This window comes from Salvelinus sp. IW2-2015, linkage group LG30, assembly GCF_002910315.2.
Source record: "Salvelinus sp. IW2-2015 linkage group LG30, ASM291031v2, whole genome shotgun sequence".
Classification (NCBI taxonomy): Eukaryota; Metazoa; Chordata; class Actinopteri; order Salmoniformes; family Salmonidae; genus Salvelinus; species Salvelinus sp. IW2-2015.
Window position 1 is genome coordinate 770,214 of NC_036869.1, and position 19,231 is coordinate 789,444.

Genomic DNA, 19,231 nt, shown 5'->3' on the forward strand with positions numbered 1-19,231 from the left:
GGGGGGGGGGGATTATTTAATCCATTTTAGAATAAGGCTGTAATGTAACAACATGTGGAAAAAGTCAAGGGGTCTGAATACTTTCCGAATGCACTGTAAATATTTCGGCATTTGGATTGATGTGTATTTAACGTTTAAAGAACATATACTGCAGATTAAACAGATGGTGTCTTTCTCTAAGCAGTAGGAAGCAGATTATTCAGTCAACCTTTTCATCTGTACCTGATTATGGTGATATTATGATGCTACTACTCTTAAATCTTTGGAGGCCGTCTACCGTAGTGGCCTTCGTTTTGTTACAGGTGACAGTTTTGATACTTATCACGGCATTATGTGTCTAAAGGTTGCCTGGACTTCGCTAAACACCCATAGATCTCTACATTACTCCCTTTTTGTTTACAAGGCCCTGCTTCACAAACTTCCCTCTTATCTAACTTTGCTGTTGAAGTATAGACACCTGAGTTGCCTAACCTGTTCACAGGATTGGTTAACTCTTGAAGTTCCAGGGGTCTCCACTGAGCTAGGTAAATCTGCGTTTAGTTTTAATGCACCGTATTACTGGATTACAATTCAAAAGGCATTTAATCTTGATGTTCTGGTGCCGTTCGGGCAATTTAAAGTATTGATTGGAGACTTATTTGTGACTTCTGGGTGGTTTGTGATGTTTTATTTGTGCTTCCCATGACTGTGTTTTTGTATTTTAATGTCTATATGTTTAGGTATGATGTGTATATTTATGTTGAATGTACAGGGCACATTTGTAAAAAAGAAATAGGTCTACAGTTTTACTATTTTCTACATTGTAGAATAATAGTGAAGACATCAAAACTATGAAATAGCACATATGGAATATTGTAGTAACCMAAAAAGTGTTAAACAAGTCAAAATATATTTTAGATTTTAGATTCTTCAAAGTAGCCACCCTTTGCCTTGATAAATCCTGGAATGAGTAGGTGTGTCCAAACTTTTGACTAGAACTGTATGTATCTATACAAATAAATAGTGCAGTAAATAAGGAATATCCTGCCATTAGGAATGCAACCCAGTCTTGTGATGTGTCCTGTCTTGGTGTGAGAACACTATGGTAGTGTGTGTTTTAGCTAGACCCTCTCCTCCTGCTTTGGGTCTATAGGTGGGCTGGAACACAGCGAGGGATTACTACACGTTCCTGTGGTCTCCTATGCCGGAAAACTACCAACCTGGAAGCACCGTACACAGGGCTGTGGGTACACAGGGCTGTGGTGTTCCAAGGTACACACACACACCACACCACCACACACACACACACACACACACACACACAACACACACACACACACACACACACACACACACACACACACACACACACACACACACACACACACACACACACACACACAGTACACACACACACACACACACACAGTACACACACACACACACTGTACACACACTGTACACACACACACTGGGGTGGCAGGTAGCCTAGTGGTTAGAGCGTTGGACTAGTAACCGAAAGGTTGCAAGATCAAATCCCCGAGCTGACAAGGTAAATATCTGTCGTTCAGCCCCTGAACAAGGCAGGTAACCCATTGTTCCTAGACCATCATTGTAAATAAGAATTTGTTCTTAACTGACTTGCCTAGTTAAAGGTAAAACAAAAAAAAATCTCTTACACTCCCACACGTAAACACACTGTCCAGTTGTTAATTTTTTTATTAAAACTTTTTATTTACACACTTACAAACACACACAAAACTACCGTGGTATACTAAGACAACCCCTGGATTTAACGGTCATAATAAAAACCACCTCCCTTATTTTATTGATGGAACCCAGCGCGCAACCGTGGTCAGCGACTTGAACACTCTCTGCCTCTGTAGGGATAACACACACTCACACACACACACCACTCCATGGAGGACCGGTGAACTGGTTTTACAGGGGCTGACATGGTCAGAGACTTGAACACCTCTCTGCCTCTGTAGGGATAACACAACACACCCACCAACACCCACACACACACACACACACACACACACACACACACACACACACACACACACACACACACACACACACACACACACACACACACACCACACACACACACACTCCATGGAGGACCGGTGAACTGGTTTTACAGGGGCTGACATGGTCAGAGACTTGAACACCTCTCTGCCTCTGTAGGGATAACACACACACGCAACACACACACACACACACACACACATTCACACACACTCCATGGAGGACCGGTGAACTGGTTTTACAGGGGCTGACATGGTCAGAGACAGTGAAAATATGAGCCCTCTGTAAGTGTGTTGGTGAAACTCTCTGACTTCTGCATATGTTGAACATCACTGACCGTGATCTTTACCTCAAATACAGTGCAGTTAAATTACTGGACTTTTACTCTGACTTTACTTTGACTGTTGATTGAAGAATGCATTTAATATCAGAATAAGATGAAACGTATGGAAGATGAGTGGTGCATTATAAGAGAAGATTTATACACAAAGTCAGAATTCAGCCCATAGACTGGACTGGGCCGATGTTCACAACGCCTCTCAGAGTGCTGACCTAGGATCAGTTTAGCCTTTTAGATCATAATGAATATGATTACATGGACAAGGGGACCAGGTCCTAGATCAGCACTCCTCCAATTCACCTGAAGAACTACTGTCTCAAAATGCCACACTACACAACCTTCGTAACGTCCTCACCACTCTGTCTCCCCCCTCCGCAGGGCACTATGTTCCCAAGAGTGACGGGGAGTTCTATCAGCTCTGTTACGTCACGCACATGGGTGACATCAGAGGCGCCAGTACGCCTTTCCTGTTTCGCCCGGCCACGCCCACCGAGGACTGTCTCACCGTTACCGAGGACGACAGCAACTCAGACATACTGGTGGTGACCACCGAGGCAGTGTGCTGGAGGTACACATACAGAGATGCAGTATAGCCATGGAAATGTACCAGTATACAGTCTAAATGCAATTACCAAATATATGCCAAAAAATTCTAATCCACTTTATACAATTGGCTCCTGGCTTCCTCTCTTCCCCCCTCTCCTCTCCCTTCTTCTCTCCCCCCTCTCCTCTCCCTTCCTCTCTTCCTTCTTTCCCCCCCTCTCCTCTCCCTTCCTCTTCTCTCCCTTCTTCTCTACACCCCTCTCCTCTTCCTTCCTCCTCTTCCTTCCTCCCCCCTCTCCTCTTCCTTCCTCTCCTCTTCCTTCCTCCCCCCTTTTCCTTCCTTCCTCTCCCTTCCTCTATTCCCCCTCTCCTCTCCCTTCCTCTCCTCTTCCTTACCCCTCTCCTCTCCCTTCCTCTCCTCTTCCTTCCTCTCTTCTCCTCTCCTCTCCCTCCTCTCTTCACCCCTCCTTCCTCTTCCTCTCCTTTCCCTTCCTCTCCCTTTCTTTGCTCTCTTCTTCTCCTCTCCCTTTCCCTTCCTCTCTCCCCCTCCTCTCTTCTCCCTCTCCTCTCTCCCTCTCCCTCTTCCTTTTCTTTCCCCTCCTCTCCTCTCTTTCCTCCTCTCTCTTCCCCCTGTCCTCTCCTCTCTTCCCCTTTCATCTCTTCCCCTCTCCCTCCTGTGGTGAGCAGCAGCGTGTAGAGGAGCACAGCAGGAGCGCAGGGAGCTGTTGACGAGAATGCATCACCTTCAGGAGGAGAAACAGCAGCTGCAGGAGGAGCACAGGAGGCTGCACAGAGAGAGGGAGCAGGAGAGGGAGACGTGCTACCTTCTACGCACGCACAACCAGGTGAGGGAGGGGAGGAGAGGGGGAAGAGAGGACAGGAGAGGAGAGGGGGAATGGGGGAGGGGAGGGGGGGGAAGAAGAGGGAAGAAGAGAGGAGGGGAAGAGAGGGAGAGGAGAGGAGAGAGGAAGGAGAGGTGAGGGGGGAATAGAGGAAGGGAGAGGTGAGGGGGGAAGAGAGGAAAGGAGAGGAGAGGGGGAAGAGAGGAGGAAGGGAGAGGAGTGGGGGAAGAGAGGGAGGAAGGGAGAGGAGTGGGGGAAGAGGGAGGAAGGGAGAATAGAGGGGGAAGAGATGGGAGTGGAGAGGAGGAGAGGAAAGGAGAGGAGAGGAAGAAAGGGGAGAGGAGAGGATGAGAGAGGAAAGGAGAGGAAGAGAGACAAGAGGAAGAGAGGAATTCGAGAGGAGAGGAGAGGAMGAGAGGGAGAGGTGAGAAGGGAGAGGAGAGGGGAGAGGRAAGGAGAGGAGAGGAAGAGAGTGGAGAGGAAGAGATAAGAGAGGCTAGAGAGGAAGGGAGAGGAGGAGAGATGAGCACAGGAGGCTGGACAATCCATGGTTGAAATGTTAAATTGTGTATTTTTCTATATATAGACACACCCTATGTGTTTTAATAAAATCGACTATATGTACTGAGCTTGTTGGATGCATTAAGCACACTGATGAAAGAATTAAGACACAAATTACTCTAGAGGGAGTCCGCTGGGCCAGGCTCAGACTTGGTGAAAAAAGAGAAACAACAAGCAGCTGTTGTCTCTCTTCTCTGCTGCAGCGACCACCACAGAATGTTCTGTTACCAAAACCTTCATTTGTTTAGGAAAAACATTCTCTATTGCCTCAACCCTTGCTCTCTTTACGTGACACATGTATGCATCGCATGCACGTGACCAATAGGGCCTAACCTATAGCCTATCATAATCACATCAATAAATTGGTTATAACAARCTCCCAACTCTGTAACACATGTGACAGCAAAATGGATGTGKAGGATGTGAAAATAAACTCGAAATGGGGGAATGTTTACTGGTTGCTCAGGAGGGAAAGGGGAAGTCAGATCTGTGGAAGAAATTTGACTTAGTTGTGGAAGCAACTGGTGATCAAGAAAAATAAGAAAGGTAAGGAGCAAACACGGCCTGGATATTATCTGTGCCAAACAGGTGCTGCTAGGTTACAATATAAATGACCATTTGGAACAGTGTTAACAACACTAAATAAATGTATAAGTGTATCTTTTTTGTAAAGCCTTTATTACAGCAAAGAGTAAAAACAGTCGCGTGCATTCGTGAATGCAATTGCCGACATGGAATAGTTTCTTTATAGTTTAGGATAATTATTCAAGGCTCCCTTTGTTATTTGATTTTCAAACTAAAATGTATGCTGTGTGATGACATGAACGAATGCATGAATGATGGGTATAGCAGCCTATATATTGACATATGGGTCTTAGTAAGTTATGGTATGAAGACCGCTAAACAGGCCTTAGGCCTACAGATCGATGGTAGTTATGCAAGGCTGCTATACTTAGCCTACTAATGATAATGCCATTAGTCATATTATAATGATGATCATAATAACAGTAATAAGAAAAGAGGGTATAGGAGCGATGGCTGCGTCAGTAGTATGTGTGACAAACAGGTGCTGTTTTTCTGTCAAAAGAAAAGGTATGAAGCCTTTATTACAGCATAGCAAAGATTAAAAACAGCTGCATTTGAGAAATTGCTTTATCCGACATGGTTGTGTGAGGCTTGGTGCTCACGGAATCAGTACGCTATTAAACAAACAGGCAAAATGTCTTATTTCTGTATATATACACTACCTGTCAAAAGTTTTAGAACACCTACTCATTCAAGTTTTTTTTTAAATATATWAAAAAAWATATTTTCTACATTGTAGAAGAATGGTGAATACATCAAAACTATGAAATAACACATATGGAATCATGTATTAATCAAAAATTGTTAAACACTCTTGGCATTCTCTCAACCAGCTTCATGAGGTAGTCACCTGGAATGCATTTCAATTAACAGGTGTGCCTTGTTAATTTGTGGAATTTCTTTCCTTCTTAATGCGTTTGAGCCAATCAGTTGTATGACAAGGTAGGGGTGGTATACAAAAGATAGCCCTATTTGATAAAATATGGCTAAGTCCATATTATGGCAAGAACAGCTCAAATAAACAAAGAGAAACGACAGTCCATCATTACTTTAAGACATGAAGGTCAGTCAATCTGGAAAATCATTAGACTTAACAGCCTCAGAAATTACAGCCCAAATAAATGCTTCACAGATTTCAAGTAACARACATCTCAACATCAACTGTTCAGAGGAGACTGCATGAATCAGGCCTTCATGGTCRAATTGCTGCAAAGAAACTACTACTAAAGGACATCAATAAGCAGAAGAGACTTGAGCAGCATGAGCAATGGACATTAGACTGGTGGAAATCTGTYCTTTTGGTCTGATGAATCCAAATTTGACAGTTTTGGTTCCAACCGCCGTGTCTTTGTGAGACGCAGAGTAAGTGAACAGATGATCTCTGCATGTGTGTTTCCCACCATGAAGCATGGAGGAGGTGTGATGGTGTGGGGGTGCTTTACTGGTGACACTGTAGGTGATATATTTAGAATTCAAGGCACACTTAACCAGCATGGCTACCACAGCATTCTGAATCGATATGCCATCCCATCTGGTTTGCGCTTTGTGGGACTATCATTTGTTTTTCAACAGGACAATGACCCAACACACCTCCCAGGCTGTGTAAGGGATATTTGACCAAGAAGCAGAGTGATGGAGTGCTGCATCAGATGACCTGGCCTCCACAATTACCCGACCTCCACAATCACCCCTATCTCAACCCAATTGAGATAGTTTGGGATGAGTTTGGCTGCAGAGTGAAGGAAAAGCAGCCAACAAGTCCTCAGCATATGTGGGAACTCCTTCAAGACTTGGAAAATAATTCCAGGTGAAGCTGGTTGGGAGAATGCCAAGAGTGTGCAAAGCTGTCATCAAGGCAAAGGGTGGCTACTTTGAAGAATCTCATATATAAAAAATATTTTAATTTAAAACTTTTTTGGTTACTACATGATTCCATATGTGTTATTTCATAGTTTTGATGTCTTCACTATTCTACAATGTAGAAAATAGTAAAAATAAAGAAAAACCCTTGAATGAGTAGGTGTGTCCAAACCTGACTGGTACTGTATATACAGAGGATTTATAAAGCCAGGCACAWTTAACAGTTAGGCTATTGATTATAGACCTAATTAAGTTGGGGTTTCCTCTCTCCGCATTGTTCTCAACACCAATATGCTGGTTAACTTTGCTATTATGCACAAAGCAACATGGTCTAGGAAAAGGCGCCAATTCAACAGCACAATGTTTCAGAACCGCAGACAGCGACCGCTATCCAACGCGGGAGATGACGCATTTGTTATGAAATATCTGTTTTATTAGTGTTGCACCATTGTTCTTACATAATATCACCATATACAACTTCAGTAATGCACGTCTTAGAGTGATGGACTGTGCCATCCCCACAGCCTCCACAATGGATTAGTCCACTGAGACAGGTGCGAATCAGACCGGTGTCTTKTGCACCATGAAAAAARTTATAGTAATTTGCGACTGATTGCTCGACTAAAGACCAAAAGTCTATCGACCAAACAATCAACCAGTCGACTAAATGTATATAAAGAGTATATATAAAATATACCTTATAAGTATTCAGAACCTTTGCCAGGAGAATCAAAATTGAGCTCAGGTGCATCCTGTTTCCATTGATCATCCCCAAGATGTTTCCACAACTTGATTGGAGTGCACCTGCAGTAAATTCAATTGATTGGACATTATTTGGAAAGGCACACACCTGTCTATGTAAGGTCCCACAGTTGACAGTGCATTTCAGAGCTAAACCAAGCCATAAGGTTGAAGGAATTGTCTATAGAGCTCCGAGACGACAGGATTGTGTCGAGGCACAGATCTGGGGAAGGGTACCAAAACATTTTTGGTCCCCAAGATCACAGTGATTCATAATTTTTAAATGGAAGATGTTTGTAACCACCAAGACTCTTCCTAGAGCTGGCCGCCCGGCCAAACTGAGCAATCGGGGGAGAAGGGCCTTGGCTAGGGAGGTGACCAAGAACCCGATGGGCACTCAGACAGAGCTCCAGAGGTCCTCTGTGGAGATTGGAGAACCTTCCAGAAGGACAACCATCTCTGCAGCACTCAACCAATCAGGCCTTTATGGTAGAGTGGCCAGACGGAAGCCACTCCAAAGTAAAAGGTACATGACAGCCTGCTTGGAGTTTAAGAACTTTTTGGCCTGAACAAGATTCTCTGGTCTGATGAAACCAAGATTGAACTCTTTGGCCTGAATGCCAAGTGTCACGTCTGGAGGAAACCTGGCACCATCCCTACGGTGAAGCATGGCGGTGGCAGCATCATGCTGTGGGGATGTTTTTCAGCGGCAGGTACTGGGAGACTAGTCAGGATCRAGGGGAAGATGAACAGAGTAAGGTCCAGAGGGATCCTTGATGAAAACCTGCTCCAGAGCACTCAGGACCTCAGACTGGGGTCAGGACAACGACCCTAAGCACACAGCCAAGACAACGCAGGAGTGGCTTCGGGACAAGTCTCTGAATGTCCTTGAGCGGCCCAGCCAGAGCCCAGACTTGAACCTGATCGAACATCTTTGGAGAGACCTGAAAATAGCTGTGCAGCAACGCTCCCCATCCAACCTGACAGAGCTTGAGAGGATCTGCAGAGAAGAATGGGAGAAACTCCCCAAATACAGGTGTGCCAAGCTTGTAGCGTCATACCCAAGAAGAGTCAAGGCTGTAATTACTGCCAAAGGTGCTTCAACAAAGTACTGAGTAAAGGGTCTGAATACTTATGTATTCATTTCTGCAACCCTGTTTCTGCTTAGTCATTATGGGGTATTGTGTGTAGATTGATGAGGAAAATAATAACAATTTAATCCATTTTAGAATTAGGCTGTGACGTAACATAATGTGTAAAAGGTTGAGGGGTCTGAATTATTTCCAAATGCACTGTATATTGTAGTCAGGAAGCTGTACAGAGAGGGGGAGCAGGGGAGACACCTGTGAGTAGATATAGTCGGTCGGTGCCAGTTCCTCTTCAGTGATCACAGGTTAAAAACATCAAAGGCCTGAAGTTTATGAATGATCTTTGACCATGTTTGAACACACAAAGCAGTGTGTGTGTGTGTGCTTCTCTGTGTGAATTGTGTATTTGCAGAGTGTCATTATTTTTCTTTGCTTGTTTGTGTGTGTGTGTGTGCCAGTCTCTCTGTCCCTCTTTAACGATCTGAGTCACTGGGCCTGAACGCTAACGGGATACGGTCTCCCAAGCATCTGGCRTCAGGGCGATTCCATCTCAACCGCAGAGTAATCAAATATGACGTCAAGCCCACACACACACACAGTCAATCCCACAAACTACTCCGCCTACTCCCACACACACATTCTTATTCACCCGCACAGACACACACTAACAATGCCACCCGCTTGCAATGTGTGTGGAATGAGAGACTGGTGTCCACAAAACCACCTGAGGGAAACAAGGCCCAGCCCAGCTTTAGGGACAAACATGACTCAGTCACGCCATTCTACTAGGGGAACTACTATCTCTCTCGCCCTCTCTGTGTTTTTCTCTCTCCATCGCTCTCTCTTTTTCTTTCTCTCGCTCTCTCCCCCTCTCTGGCTTTCTCTCTCCTTTTCCTGTCTCATCTTTCATCTTAGTGCACCTGCTGAGAATGACTTAAATGTTGTAATTTATTTTTGTTGTGCTGTAGAGTGAATAACCAAACAGCCAGGGGATGATATATGATGATGTAGGAACCAGTCTCTTACTGCCCCCTGGTGCTTTCTCTTAGACATGAACTTTGCTTGAAGTGTGTGTGTGTGTGTGTGTGTGTGTGTGTCTCTCTATCTCTCTCTCTCTCTCTGTAGTACGGAAAGGGGGATACCTAGTCAGCACTGATTAAAATATCCTTTAGCTGGAACATGAAAACATAAGTACATATTTTGCGGCTGCTAGTTTTACGATGACACTTTTTATAAGGTCTTTATGCGCTGCTGAAGTGCCTCCCAAACGTCTGCAGTTAAATCATACGGCCATCCAGGGATCCAAGCCCAGAGGGAGACAAGGTGTGTGTGTTTATATATTTTTCGTATACTTCACCTGTCTGTTTGCATCTGATGCACAAGTGTGTGTGTGTGTTGAGAGATGGATGGGTGTGTGTAGGCATTCTTGTCTGTCAGGGGCAGTGTGTGTTGTGGGTGATTTAATGTCCTCTACTTCTCAACATGAGCTTGTTCCAACAGGAGAGATCACTGGCTGGACCAGGTACAGGATAGTACTGGCTTCCTCTCTCTGTCGCCTGTCCTATTCAGAACATTACATTTACCGCAGGTGCACTCCCTGTCTCCTGTCCTATTCAGAACATTAGGAGGGAAAACTAGTACTGGCTTCCTCTCACCTCTATTACTGTCCTATTCAGAACATTAGGAGGGAAAACTAGTACTGGCTTCCTCTCCTCTGTAGCCTGTCCTATTCAGACATTAGGAGGGAAAACTAGTACTGGCTTCCTCTCTCTGTGACCTGTCCTATTAGAACATTAGGAGGGAAAACTAGTACTGGCTTCCTCTCTCTATTGCCTGTCCTATTCAGAACATTAGAAGGGAAAACTAGTACTGGCTTCCTCTCTCTGTCACCTGTCCTATTCAGAACATTAGGGGGAAAACTAGTACTGGCTTCCTCTCCCTGTCTCCTGTCCTATTCAGACAATTAGGAGGGAAAACTAGTACTGGCTTCCTCTCTCTATCGCCTGTCCTATTCAGAACATTAGGAGGGAGAACTAGTACTGGCTTCCTCCTCTGTTGCCTGTCCTATTCAGAACATTAGGAGGAAAAACTAGTACTGGCTTCCTCTCTCTGTTCACCTGTCCTATTCAGAACATTAGGAGGGAAAACTAGTACTGGCTTCCTCTCTCTGGGACCTGTCCTATTCAGAACATCAGAGGGAAAACTAGTACTGGCTTCCTCTCTCTGTCGCCTGTCCTATTCAGAACATTAGGAGGGAAAACTAGCCAGTGTGTTTGAAGGGAAATATGCCTGACATTCATTATCACACAGCATTTCCATTGATCGACAAAGGGGCAAACTCAGGGGGGCCAAGCATCTGTAGGATTTTGCTCCTCCCGACCCTTGTACTTGATTGATCAGTTAAGGTCATTGATTAGATAGGAACTCCCCTCACCTGGTTGTCTAGGTCTTATTGAACACAAATTGAAAGGAAACCAGCAAACACTCGGCAGCCCTCCAGGAACCAAGTTTGACACCCTTGGTCTGACTGGACTGACTTCCTGTGTCTGTGATTGGTTGACAGTGTGATTGACAGGTTAATTGTCCTGTGGTGTGGTTGCAGGAGCTGCTACGCTCCTCCCAGGGCCTGTCAGAGGAGAGGGGGGAGGTGAGGAGGAGGCTGCAGGAGGCCACAGACCGGGTCAGACAGCTGGAGGAGGACCTACTGGGAGTCACACAGAGGGGACTGCAGAAAGAGACCGAACTGGACTGGTGAGGAGGAACACACACACTGGAAGGAAAGGAACTGGACTGTTGAGGAGAAATGCACACACCATAGATACTCTACAGAGAACTAACATTATTGATGTTATTGCAGTAGAATCCTCTATCTGTTGTGTTATTGTCCAGTCTGAGAGACAGGTTGAAGAAGCTGATAGCAGAAAGAGACAGTCTGGAGACTCAACTGAAGAACGAGAAGGACGAGAGGGACCTCTACAAGGTGAGAGGATACACTCTGTGTGTGTGTGTGTGTGTGTGTGTGTGTGTGTGTGTGTGTGTGTGTGTGTGTGTGTGTGTGTGTGTGTGTGTGTACGCAGTTGTATGTCTGTGAGTTTCTAATCTTGTGTCCGTGTGTGTGTGTAGGGCCACCTGCGCAGCACGGAGCTGGAGAACACCAAGCTGAGTGCAGAGCTGCAGATGCTGAAGGCTGTGGAGCTCAACAGAGAGGTGACCATCGCTCAGTTCCAGGAAGAACTGGACAGGCTCCGAGCCTGCGTCACTCAGAAGGACCGCCTGGAGAAAGAGCTGCACACACACGCTGTCGACAAGGTGAAGGGGGTTGTGGGGGGTGTGTGTGTGTGTGTGTGTGTGTGTGTGTGTGTGTGTGTATTAACCGGTCTTCTCTCCAGGCTGAGATGGGTCGTCTGAGGGAGCAGCTTCGCCAGTGTGAAGAGCAGCTCCAGGCGTCTCGCCAGCAGGCCGCCATGTTGGCGTCGGAACTCCGTGACTCAGCGAACGCCCGCGATCGCACCATGACCGAGCTGTACCGCGCCCGCCTAGAGGCCGACGCCCTCCGTGCCAGCCTGGCCGATGCCCAGGCCGAATGCCGGAGGATGGAGACGCAGTTGGACCACATGAGGACCACCTCCCAGCAGGAAGTGGTAAGGGGACCATAACAGAAATGAGAAGATGRTAAACTCCATTCAATTCATATTAACGGCCATTGTGCATGTTGCCCCTACGTTGTAAATGGACTGTGTGGTGCATTCTGGGTCAAGGAGTGAATGGGAGTCAATTGGGCGCTAGCACAAAACACAACATTAGCATGAATTACATGAACAAGAAGCACATTACAAATCTTTTCAGAGATGTGAGATAATTAACTTGTTCTATGGAATATCGTATAGTCAAGGAAAATAGGCAGGTTTCTTGACTCACCCTGACTTTTATGAAGGGATTGGGTGATTATTAGCTTAGCAACGGTGTGACGCTGTGGGTTGTAGGTTGTAGACTCCGTCTCATGCTACCACTAGAGTGAAAGCACCGCCAGCATTCAAAAGTGACCAAAACATCAGCCAGGAAGCATAGGAACTGAGAAGTGGTCTGTGGTCACCACCTGCAGAACCATTCCTTTATTGGGGGTGTCTTGCTAATTGCCTATAATTTCCACCTTTTGTCTATTCCATTTGCACAACAGCATGTGACATTTATTGTCAATCAGTGTTGCTTCCTAAGTGGACAGTTTGNACCATTCCTTTATTGGGGGTGTCTTGCTAATTGCCTATAATTTCCACCTTTTGTCTATTCCATTTGCACAACAGCATGTGACATTTATTGTCAATCAGTGTTGCTTCCTAAGTGGACAGTTTGATTTCACAGAAGTGTGATTGACTTGGAGTTACATTGTGTTGTTTAAGTGTTCCCTTTATTTTTTTGAGCAGTGTATATATATCCTACATACACATACATACACATACATACATACATACGCATACATACACACATACATACATACACACACATACCCACCCATACATACGTACACCTTTTTCCTCTCCCCGCTCGGCGCTTCTCTCACCCCAYCCCCATCATTGCGTCTCTCAATACATACATTTTAAACAAACTTACAAACAGAAATTAAACAAAAAAGCTCAATTTAAACTAAGAAATTAGGTTCCACACATGGAACGTACAGTGTAATTCTGAATTACATAGATCACCACCATTCTAAGAGAATCCTTGCAGCATAATAGCTGATACCTCAGGTTCTAGGTAATTTAGATAAGGTTCCCATACTTTGTAGAACTGATCTGTTTTAGAATGCAATGTACATGTCAGATATTCCAGAGGCACCCATTCAAAWAGTATCTTATGCCAATCTTTAATAGAAGGAACCTTATCACTAATCCACTGTAAAAGGATGTTTTTCCTCGCTGCAAAGGTAAGGATGTTGTAAAGCCTCCTCTTACCCACAGAAGTAACATGCCTACTAGGGAGACCCAAACAGTAAAGAAACTGGGTCCAATTCTAGATCAACCCCTAGGATCTTTTCAATTTCTTGCAGAACCCCAGACCAGTATCTTTGTATCTTGGTACATGACCATAAAYAATGTGTTAGGGTGCCTGTATCAGTTTTGCATTTAAGACACTGAGGAGAAGAGGAAGAGGGGCTAAAAGCATGTCTGCGATTTGGGGATATATGCAATCTGTGTATTATTCTTAATTGGATTGCTCTAGTACGATTACATATAGATATTGTTTTTGCATATCTCCAAATGTCCTCCCACATCTCTTCGTCAATAGTAACAGACAATTCTTTCTCCCACACTTGTTTCACCCTCTGTGTGTCAACAGCAGAAAATGACCTTAAAGCATCATTAAACAGACTTACAGACATTTTCCTTTGTGGGAAAAAAAGCATTATTTCAATGACAGACATATCAGGGTTGCCAATTAAGGTGGTGCTCTTCAAAATATAATGTCTTACTTGTAGGAAGCGGAAAAAGTCCTGCTTTGGGAGTCGATATTTCTCGACCATCTGCTCAAATGACAATAAAATCTTATCAGCAAATAAGTCCTTTAGTCTGCGTATGCCCTTATTAAGCCAAAAGTTAAAGCCAGCATCCAGCAATCCTGGACCAAAATCTGGGTTGTTAAGAATTGGGGTAAGAGCAGAGGTTAGTTTGGACCTTCCCAGGAAGCGTTGAACTGACCTCCATACTTTGAGTGTGTTAAGTGTAATAGGATTATTGCAGTGATCTTCTACAGACTTAAAACTTCTGAAAAATAGATCCTGTAAGGGGTATTTTGAAAGAGAAGTCTCAATGTCTAACCCAGAGGAAGTCGTCGTTTGTTATCCAGTCAGAAATATAACATAGGTGGGACACCACTGATAGAACCTGATGATTGGGCAGATCCAAGCCCATAGAACTTGGCTGCTGCAATACTGCCACCTTAAGTCTTGGCTTGCGTTACTCCATATAAAGGAACTTAGCCATCCATTTACACCTTTATTACCTTATTGGAGAGTAATACTGGGATCATTTGGATTGGGTAAAGTAGTCTAGGTAAAATGTTCATTTTTCAAGAGGGATATCTACCCAACCAAGAAATCGGGAGTGAGTTCCAGCGCTCCAGATCCTGTCTTATTGTATCAAACAAGGGACAAAATTGGCTTTGTACATTTGCTGGAATTTAGGAGTTACAAATTACCCAGATACGTAAAACTGAAGGAGACCATTTAAAAGGGAAGGGGGGAGAAGTATTAGGTACAGAGTGAAGGTTATCAAGTGGGCCTCTGATTTAGTTAAGTTAATCTTGTAGCCTGAGAATTTGCTGAATAATTCAATAATATTAATAAGAGATTAGTTGAAGTCTCGGGACTAGAGAGTAATATCAGGACATCATCAGCATACAAGCTTATTTATGGTAAACATCACCAATGAGCAGCCCCTGTATAGCAGGCGTTACCCTGATGGCCTCGCCAGTGGTTCCATAACGAGTGCAAATAGGAGAGGGGACAAAGGACAGCCCTGTCTGGTACCTCTGTTTATAGAGAAGCTATTTGACCTTAGCCCATTAGTTAGGACAGCAGCCTGAGGATCATCATATAAAAACTTTCACCATTTTATAAGTTGTCCCCTAGACCAGGGTGTCAAACTCAAATACCCAGTGGGCCAAAATGTAAAACCTGAACAAAGTCGCGGGCCAACATTGAACAATTAACCTTTTAATACGGACCCAAACAAGTGTTTTGCTTGTAACATTGAATATGAACAAGCATCGCTTATACTTCTATTATCTATATAAATAATTTAATAGTTGGAGACTATGCAATCGAATTTCATAATGAAAAAACACACCTCGAGATGGGCATGTCATACCTTCTATTAAGTAAATGTAGAATGTAAATCAAAATCGTATGGCCTCGTGTTTCAATATTTGCATGCCTTTCTTGATCTTAATCCAAACCAACTTTTTCTCACATGAGCTACAATAAAATTTACAATGAAATAAAATGATAATGATAATCAAATCAAATGACATTCACAGCTCCATGCCTGTAAGTGTTTCAAGACAAAATCGTGTTGACACTAAGAAAACAGTTAAATTATGTGCACACTGATCTAATCTGATGTTGCCCAGCCAGCACTTTGTGATGTGGCTTTTTTTGAACATCATTTTTACTTGTTGTGAAACCAACTTTTCATCCTCCTCTAACTTTCTTGCGCTCCTTTGAGTCATGTACTCTTCATCTTGTATTTGTCATGGTGTTTCGTTTCATAGTGTTCGTCTGAAGGTGTTTGTCATCCTTACTTCACAGCCACACGTTGAGACCACAAACAAGACAAACAGGTTTGTTTTTACATATGTAAAAAGAATATTCTGACCTCCACACTTGTTCCAGTAAAAGCTCCCTGTTTTCTGCCTTGTCTTTTCTTGCATCTTTTTGTTTGTTTGGGAAGTGATAGCGCGCTGGACAGTGTAGCGTCTATTAGTTGCTATGACTACTAGTCACAGTGAGATGGGCGTTTCTGGGTTCTGTCCTGGAATTATGGCGCAGCGCTAAACAACACAGAGCATCTATTGGATTTCGTAGTAGTCGTAGCGGTGGAAGTTGCGCTGGGTTAATCTAATACCGTGCGCCCCAGTTCTCTAGTATAATATTGGTAGTTGTGTTCTCAGCGCGAGCCACAAGATATAAGTTACCCGCGGCCGAATTTCCGAGCCTTAAAACGTGGATGGCCAAGTAAGTTGGAAACGACCCATGTCCCTAACAAATTGTACATTGTATTTAGAGCAAAGAATAGGTAAGACCACTCCACACGATCAATGCCTTCTCAGCAATCTAGGGAGAGCACAAGACCATCCATAGCACTTTTTTGGTAGGCTTGAATTACATTAGAAGCCGCTTTCTGACATTGTTGATAGCACTTTACTTGCATCTTAACAGAAGGCACAAGATTTGGTCCTCCTTTCACATTAAGTTGGTAGTGCAGTCCTCTTATCTTGTGGCTAGAATTTATGAAAGCCAATGTTTCCATCCACATTTCACGAAAGGTGAATATTTGTGCTGGTTCACAGGATGACAAACTTCGAGACATTTTCCGCTTTCTTGAGGATAATAGTGATTAAGTTGGCTTTACACTCATACGTTGTGAGGGAGCTGGTTCATTTGAAATGCATGGTTTATAACATATCAACCGCAATGGCTCAAGACTTCAGGCCATGTCAGAAGCTCTTCTACTAGTAGAACTCACTCACACAACCCCGCTTGGTCCTCGGAGCTCTCTTACCATTTTTTGCAGGATTCTTAATTTGCGGCGTCTTCTTTTTCCTCTGTTATTAGGCGGTCATTAAGGCACGAACCTCTGGTTCTTCTCGGGATAAGGCGAGCTCAATCTTAGACAATAGAAGGTTACGCTCGTCCATTAATTTGGGTGCATCAATTTGGCCAGTTGCTGAGCATACAAAGTTTGACAAGGTAAAAATGTTCTTAAATTTTTGATCATTCTTCCAACATTTTATTCGTTCACTAAGAAATCCATTGCCATCAGAATCAGTAATTAAGAGCAATTGACTGTGAGTCTAGCTCTCTTTTAGCTAGAGCTACGCACAAGTGACCTCTTCCTGAGCTTATCGCCAATGTTTCATATAGCTTTTTGCTCTGACAAAATCTCATTTTCTCTCCTCATGCGAGATCCTTGTGTTAGGAACAGAGGCTCAACGGTGATCTAAGAGACTAGATATTGTCCTTAATAGGTAGGAGTGGGATTTTACTATAGTCCTTCTCGTTAGTTCCTATGTCACCCTCTAACGTTTTTGTTTTCACGCTTTTTCCGCCTCTGGTAGTGCCTGTGTATGACATAATCAGACCCCTGGCGTACGCTTTACAGGTTTCCCAAAGGAGCGAGGGGTTATCTGTTGATTGAGAGTTAATAGAGAAAAATGCTTTAAACTCTGTAATAAAATATGATGTGAATGTATGGTCTTTAAGGATGGTTGTATTCAACCTCCAATGTCTTGACAGATTGAATGAAAAACCCCATTGAGTTTTATGTCCAGGATCACCTCTGCATGATCAGATATGACTATGCTTCCTATCCTAGCGGATAAAACAGACTGCAAAGACGTCCTGGGCATAAAAAAGTAATCTATTCTAGTCTGACATCCATGAGGTGCAGAGAAAAAAGTGAACTCTCTCTGTTGGAGGGGTGAAAAGTTCTCCAAACATCAGCATACCCCAGATCATCACAAATAGCTTTAAGTGACTTAGCTCGAGGAGCGAGTGGAGCTATACCGCTGGGAAACTTATCAATAAGGGGGTTCAACAAACAATTAAAATCTCCTCCAACCACTGCAGTGTCTGAGTTTAATTCTGAAAAGTCTAGAAATACCTTAGTGAGGAAATCAGGGGGGTGGGCAGGGGGGGAAGTAAATATTCATTATGGAAATGTTCTGCCCTTGTAAAGTACCATTAATTATAACAAAGCGACCAAATTTATCTTTCACACAATTCAAGACCTTAAGTGGTAAGTTCTTTTTCACAAGAATTGCTACACCTCTACACCTCTACTTCTGGATGTAAATGATGAGAAAAACACTTGACCAAACCCCCCATGTTGTAATTTCAGATGCTCCTTATCATCCAAATGAGTTTCTTGYAACAGGGCAATATCAATATATATATATTTTTTAAAAGACAGTACCTTCTTTCTTTTAATGGGGTTATGGCTCCCTCTAATGTTCCATGTACATACACGCAGTCTGTTACCATTGCATTGCACTTTGACCATTCAATATCCAGACTGAATCCTACTGTAAAAGTGGGGTGGTACATTTTTCCATGTGTTGAACTCTCTTCTATCTCACCGAGCATAAACAAACGATATAAACCCTGAACTCGAACTATACTAAACCCAAAAATGAAACATGTAAAGATCCAAAAATKKKTTTTTTYCACTAGCTAACATGCAGGGGATTTCAACTTTCCAATGTAGACTCTTAAATCTGCATTGCCACTCAATAGCCTCATCCTTTATATATATGGAAATGAAAATTAATAGAAGATTGAGGATCTTCCACCTAAAACCAAGCCTGGGCACCAATATAGATTCACACATATCTCAGCCTGAGCTATAGCGGCAGTTACTTTAGCAAGAAAAATAATAAAGATACGAATATTACTGAACCAGAGCATGTGAGAACTCACACCACTGTTTCATGATCAGATTCAAATAAAATAAAAAAGTTATCCAATGCCGCGGAGGTGCAGCTTAAAGTTATTTACCCGAGAGAGTCAATAAACGCAGCAGCCTCTTCAGGTGTGTAGAGTTTTTTTAGGCGATCCGTTGACCATAATCTTCAATGTGGCTGGGTACAGCAGTGTGTAGTCCATCTTCATTATCTTGAGTCGAGCCTTCGCCTCATCAAACCCTTTGCGTCTTCGTACATCCGCTGTTGAATAATCATTGAAGAATGAGACCTTTGGACCTTTACGTTGACTACCGTCAGAGCCGATGTTTCTAGCCGCATCCATGACGCGCTGCTTGTCGGTGAAGTTGTGGAACTTTATAACCACCGGCCGTGGGCGCTGGTTGGGACCGGGTATCGGTGCTTGAGAGCGATGGGCTCTGTCCAGGTTCACACGACCAGCCTTAGTGTCCATTTGTAGGTAG

At 43.7% G+C, this 19,231-nt stretch overlaps 1 protein-coding gene across 1 annotated transcript in view; it reads left to right on the forward strand.

Moving 5' to 3' along the window:
- The window catches only part of tax1bp1a (Tax1 (human T-cell leukemia virus type I) binding protein 1a), a 62,403-nt gene that overhangs the window by 21,330 nt on the left and 21,842 nt on the right, over positions 1-19,231 (forward strand). The window contains exons 3-9 of the mRNA XM_070436000.1: positions 1,133-1,235; positions 2,732-2,914; positions 3,584-3,741; positions 11,176-11,324; positions 11,463-11,553; positions 11,697-11,882; positions 11,963-12,214. Of these exons, the coding sequence (XP_070292101.1) occupies positions 1,133-1,235; positions 2,732-2,914; positions 3,584-3,741; positions 11,176-11,324; positions 11,463-11,553; positions 11,697-11,882; positions 11,963-12,214 (1,122 nt within the window). The remainder of the gene's footprint in view (positions 1-1,132; positions 1,236-2,731; positions 2,915-3,583; positions 3,742-11,175; positions 11,325-11,462; positions 11,554-11,696; positions 11,883-11,962; positions 12,215-19,231) is intronic.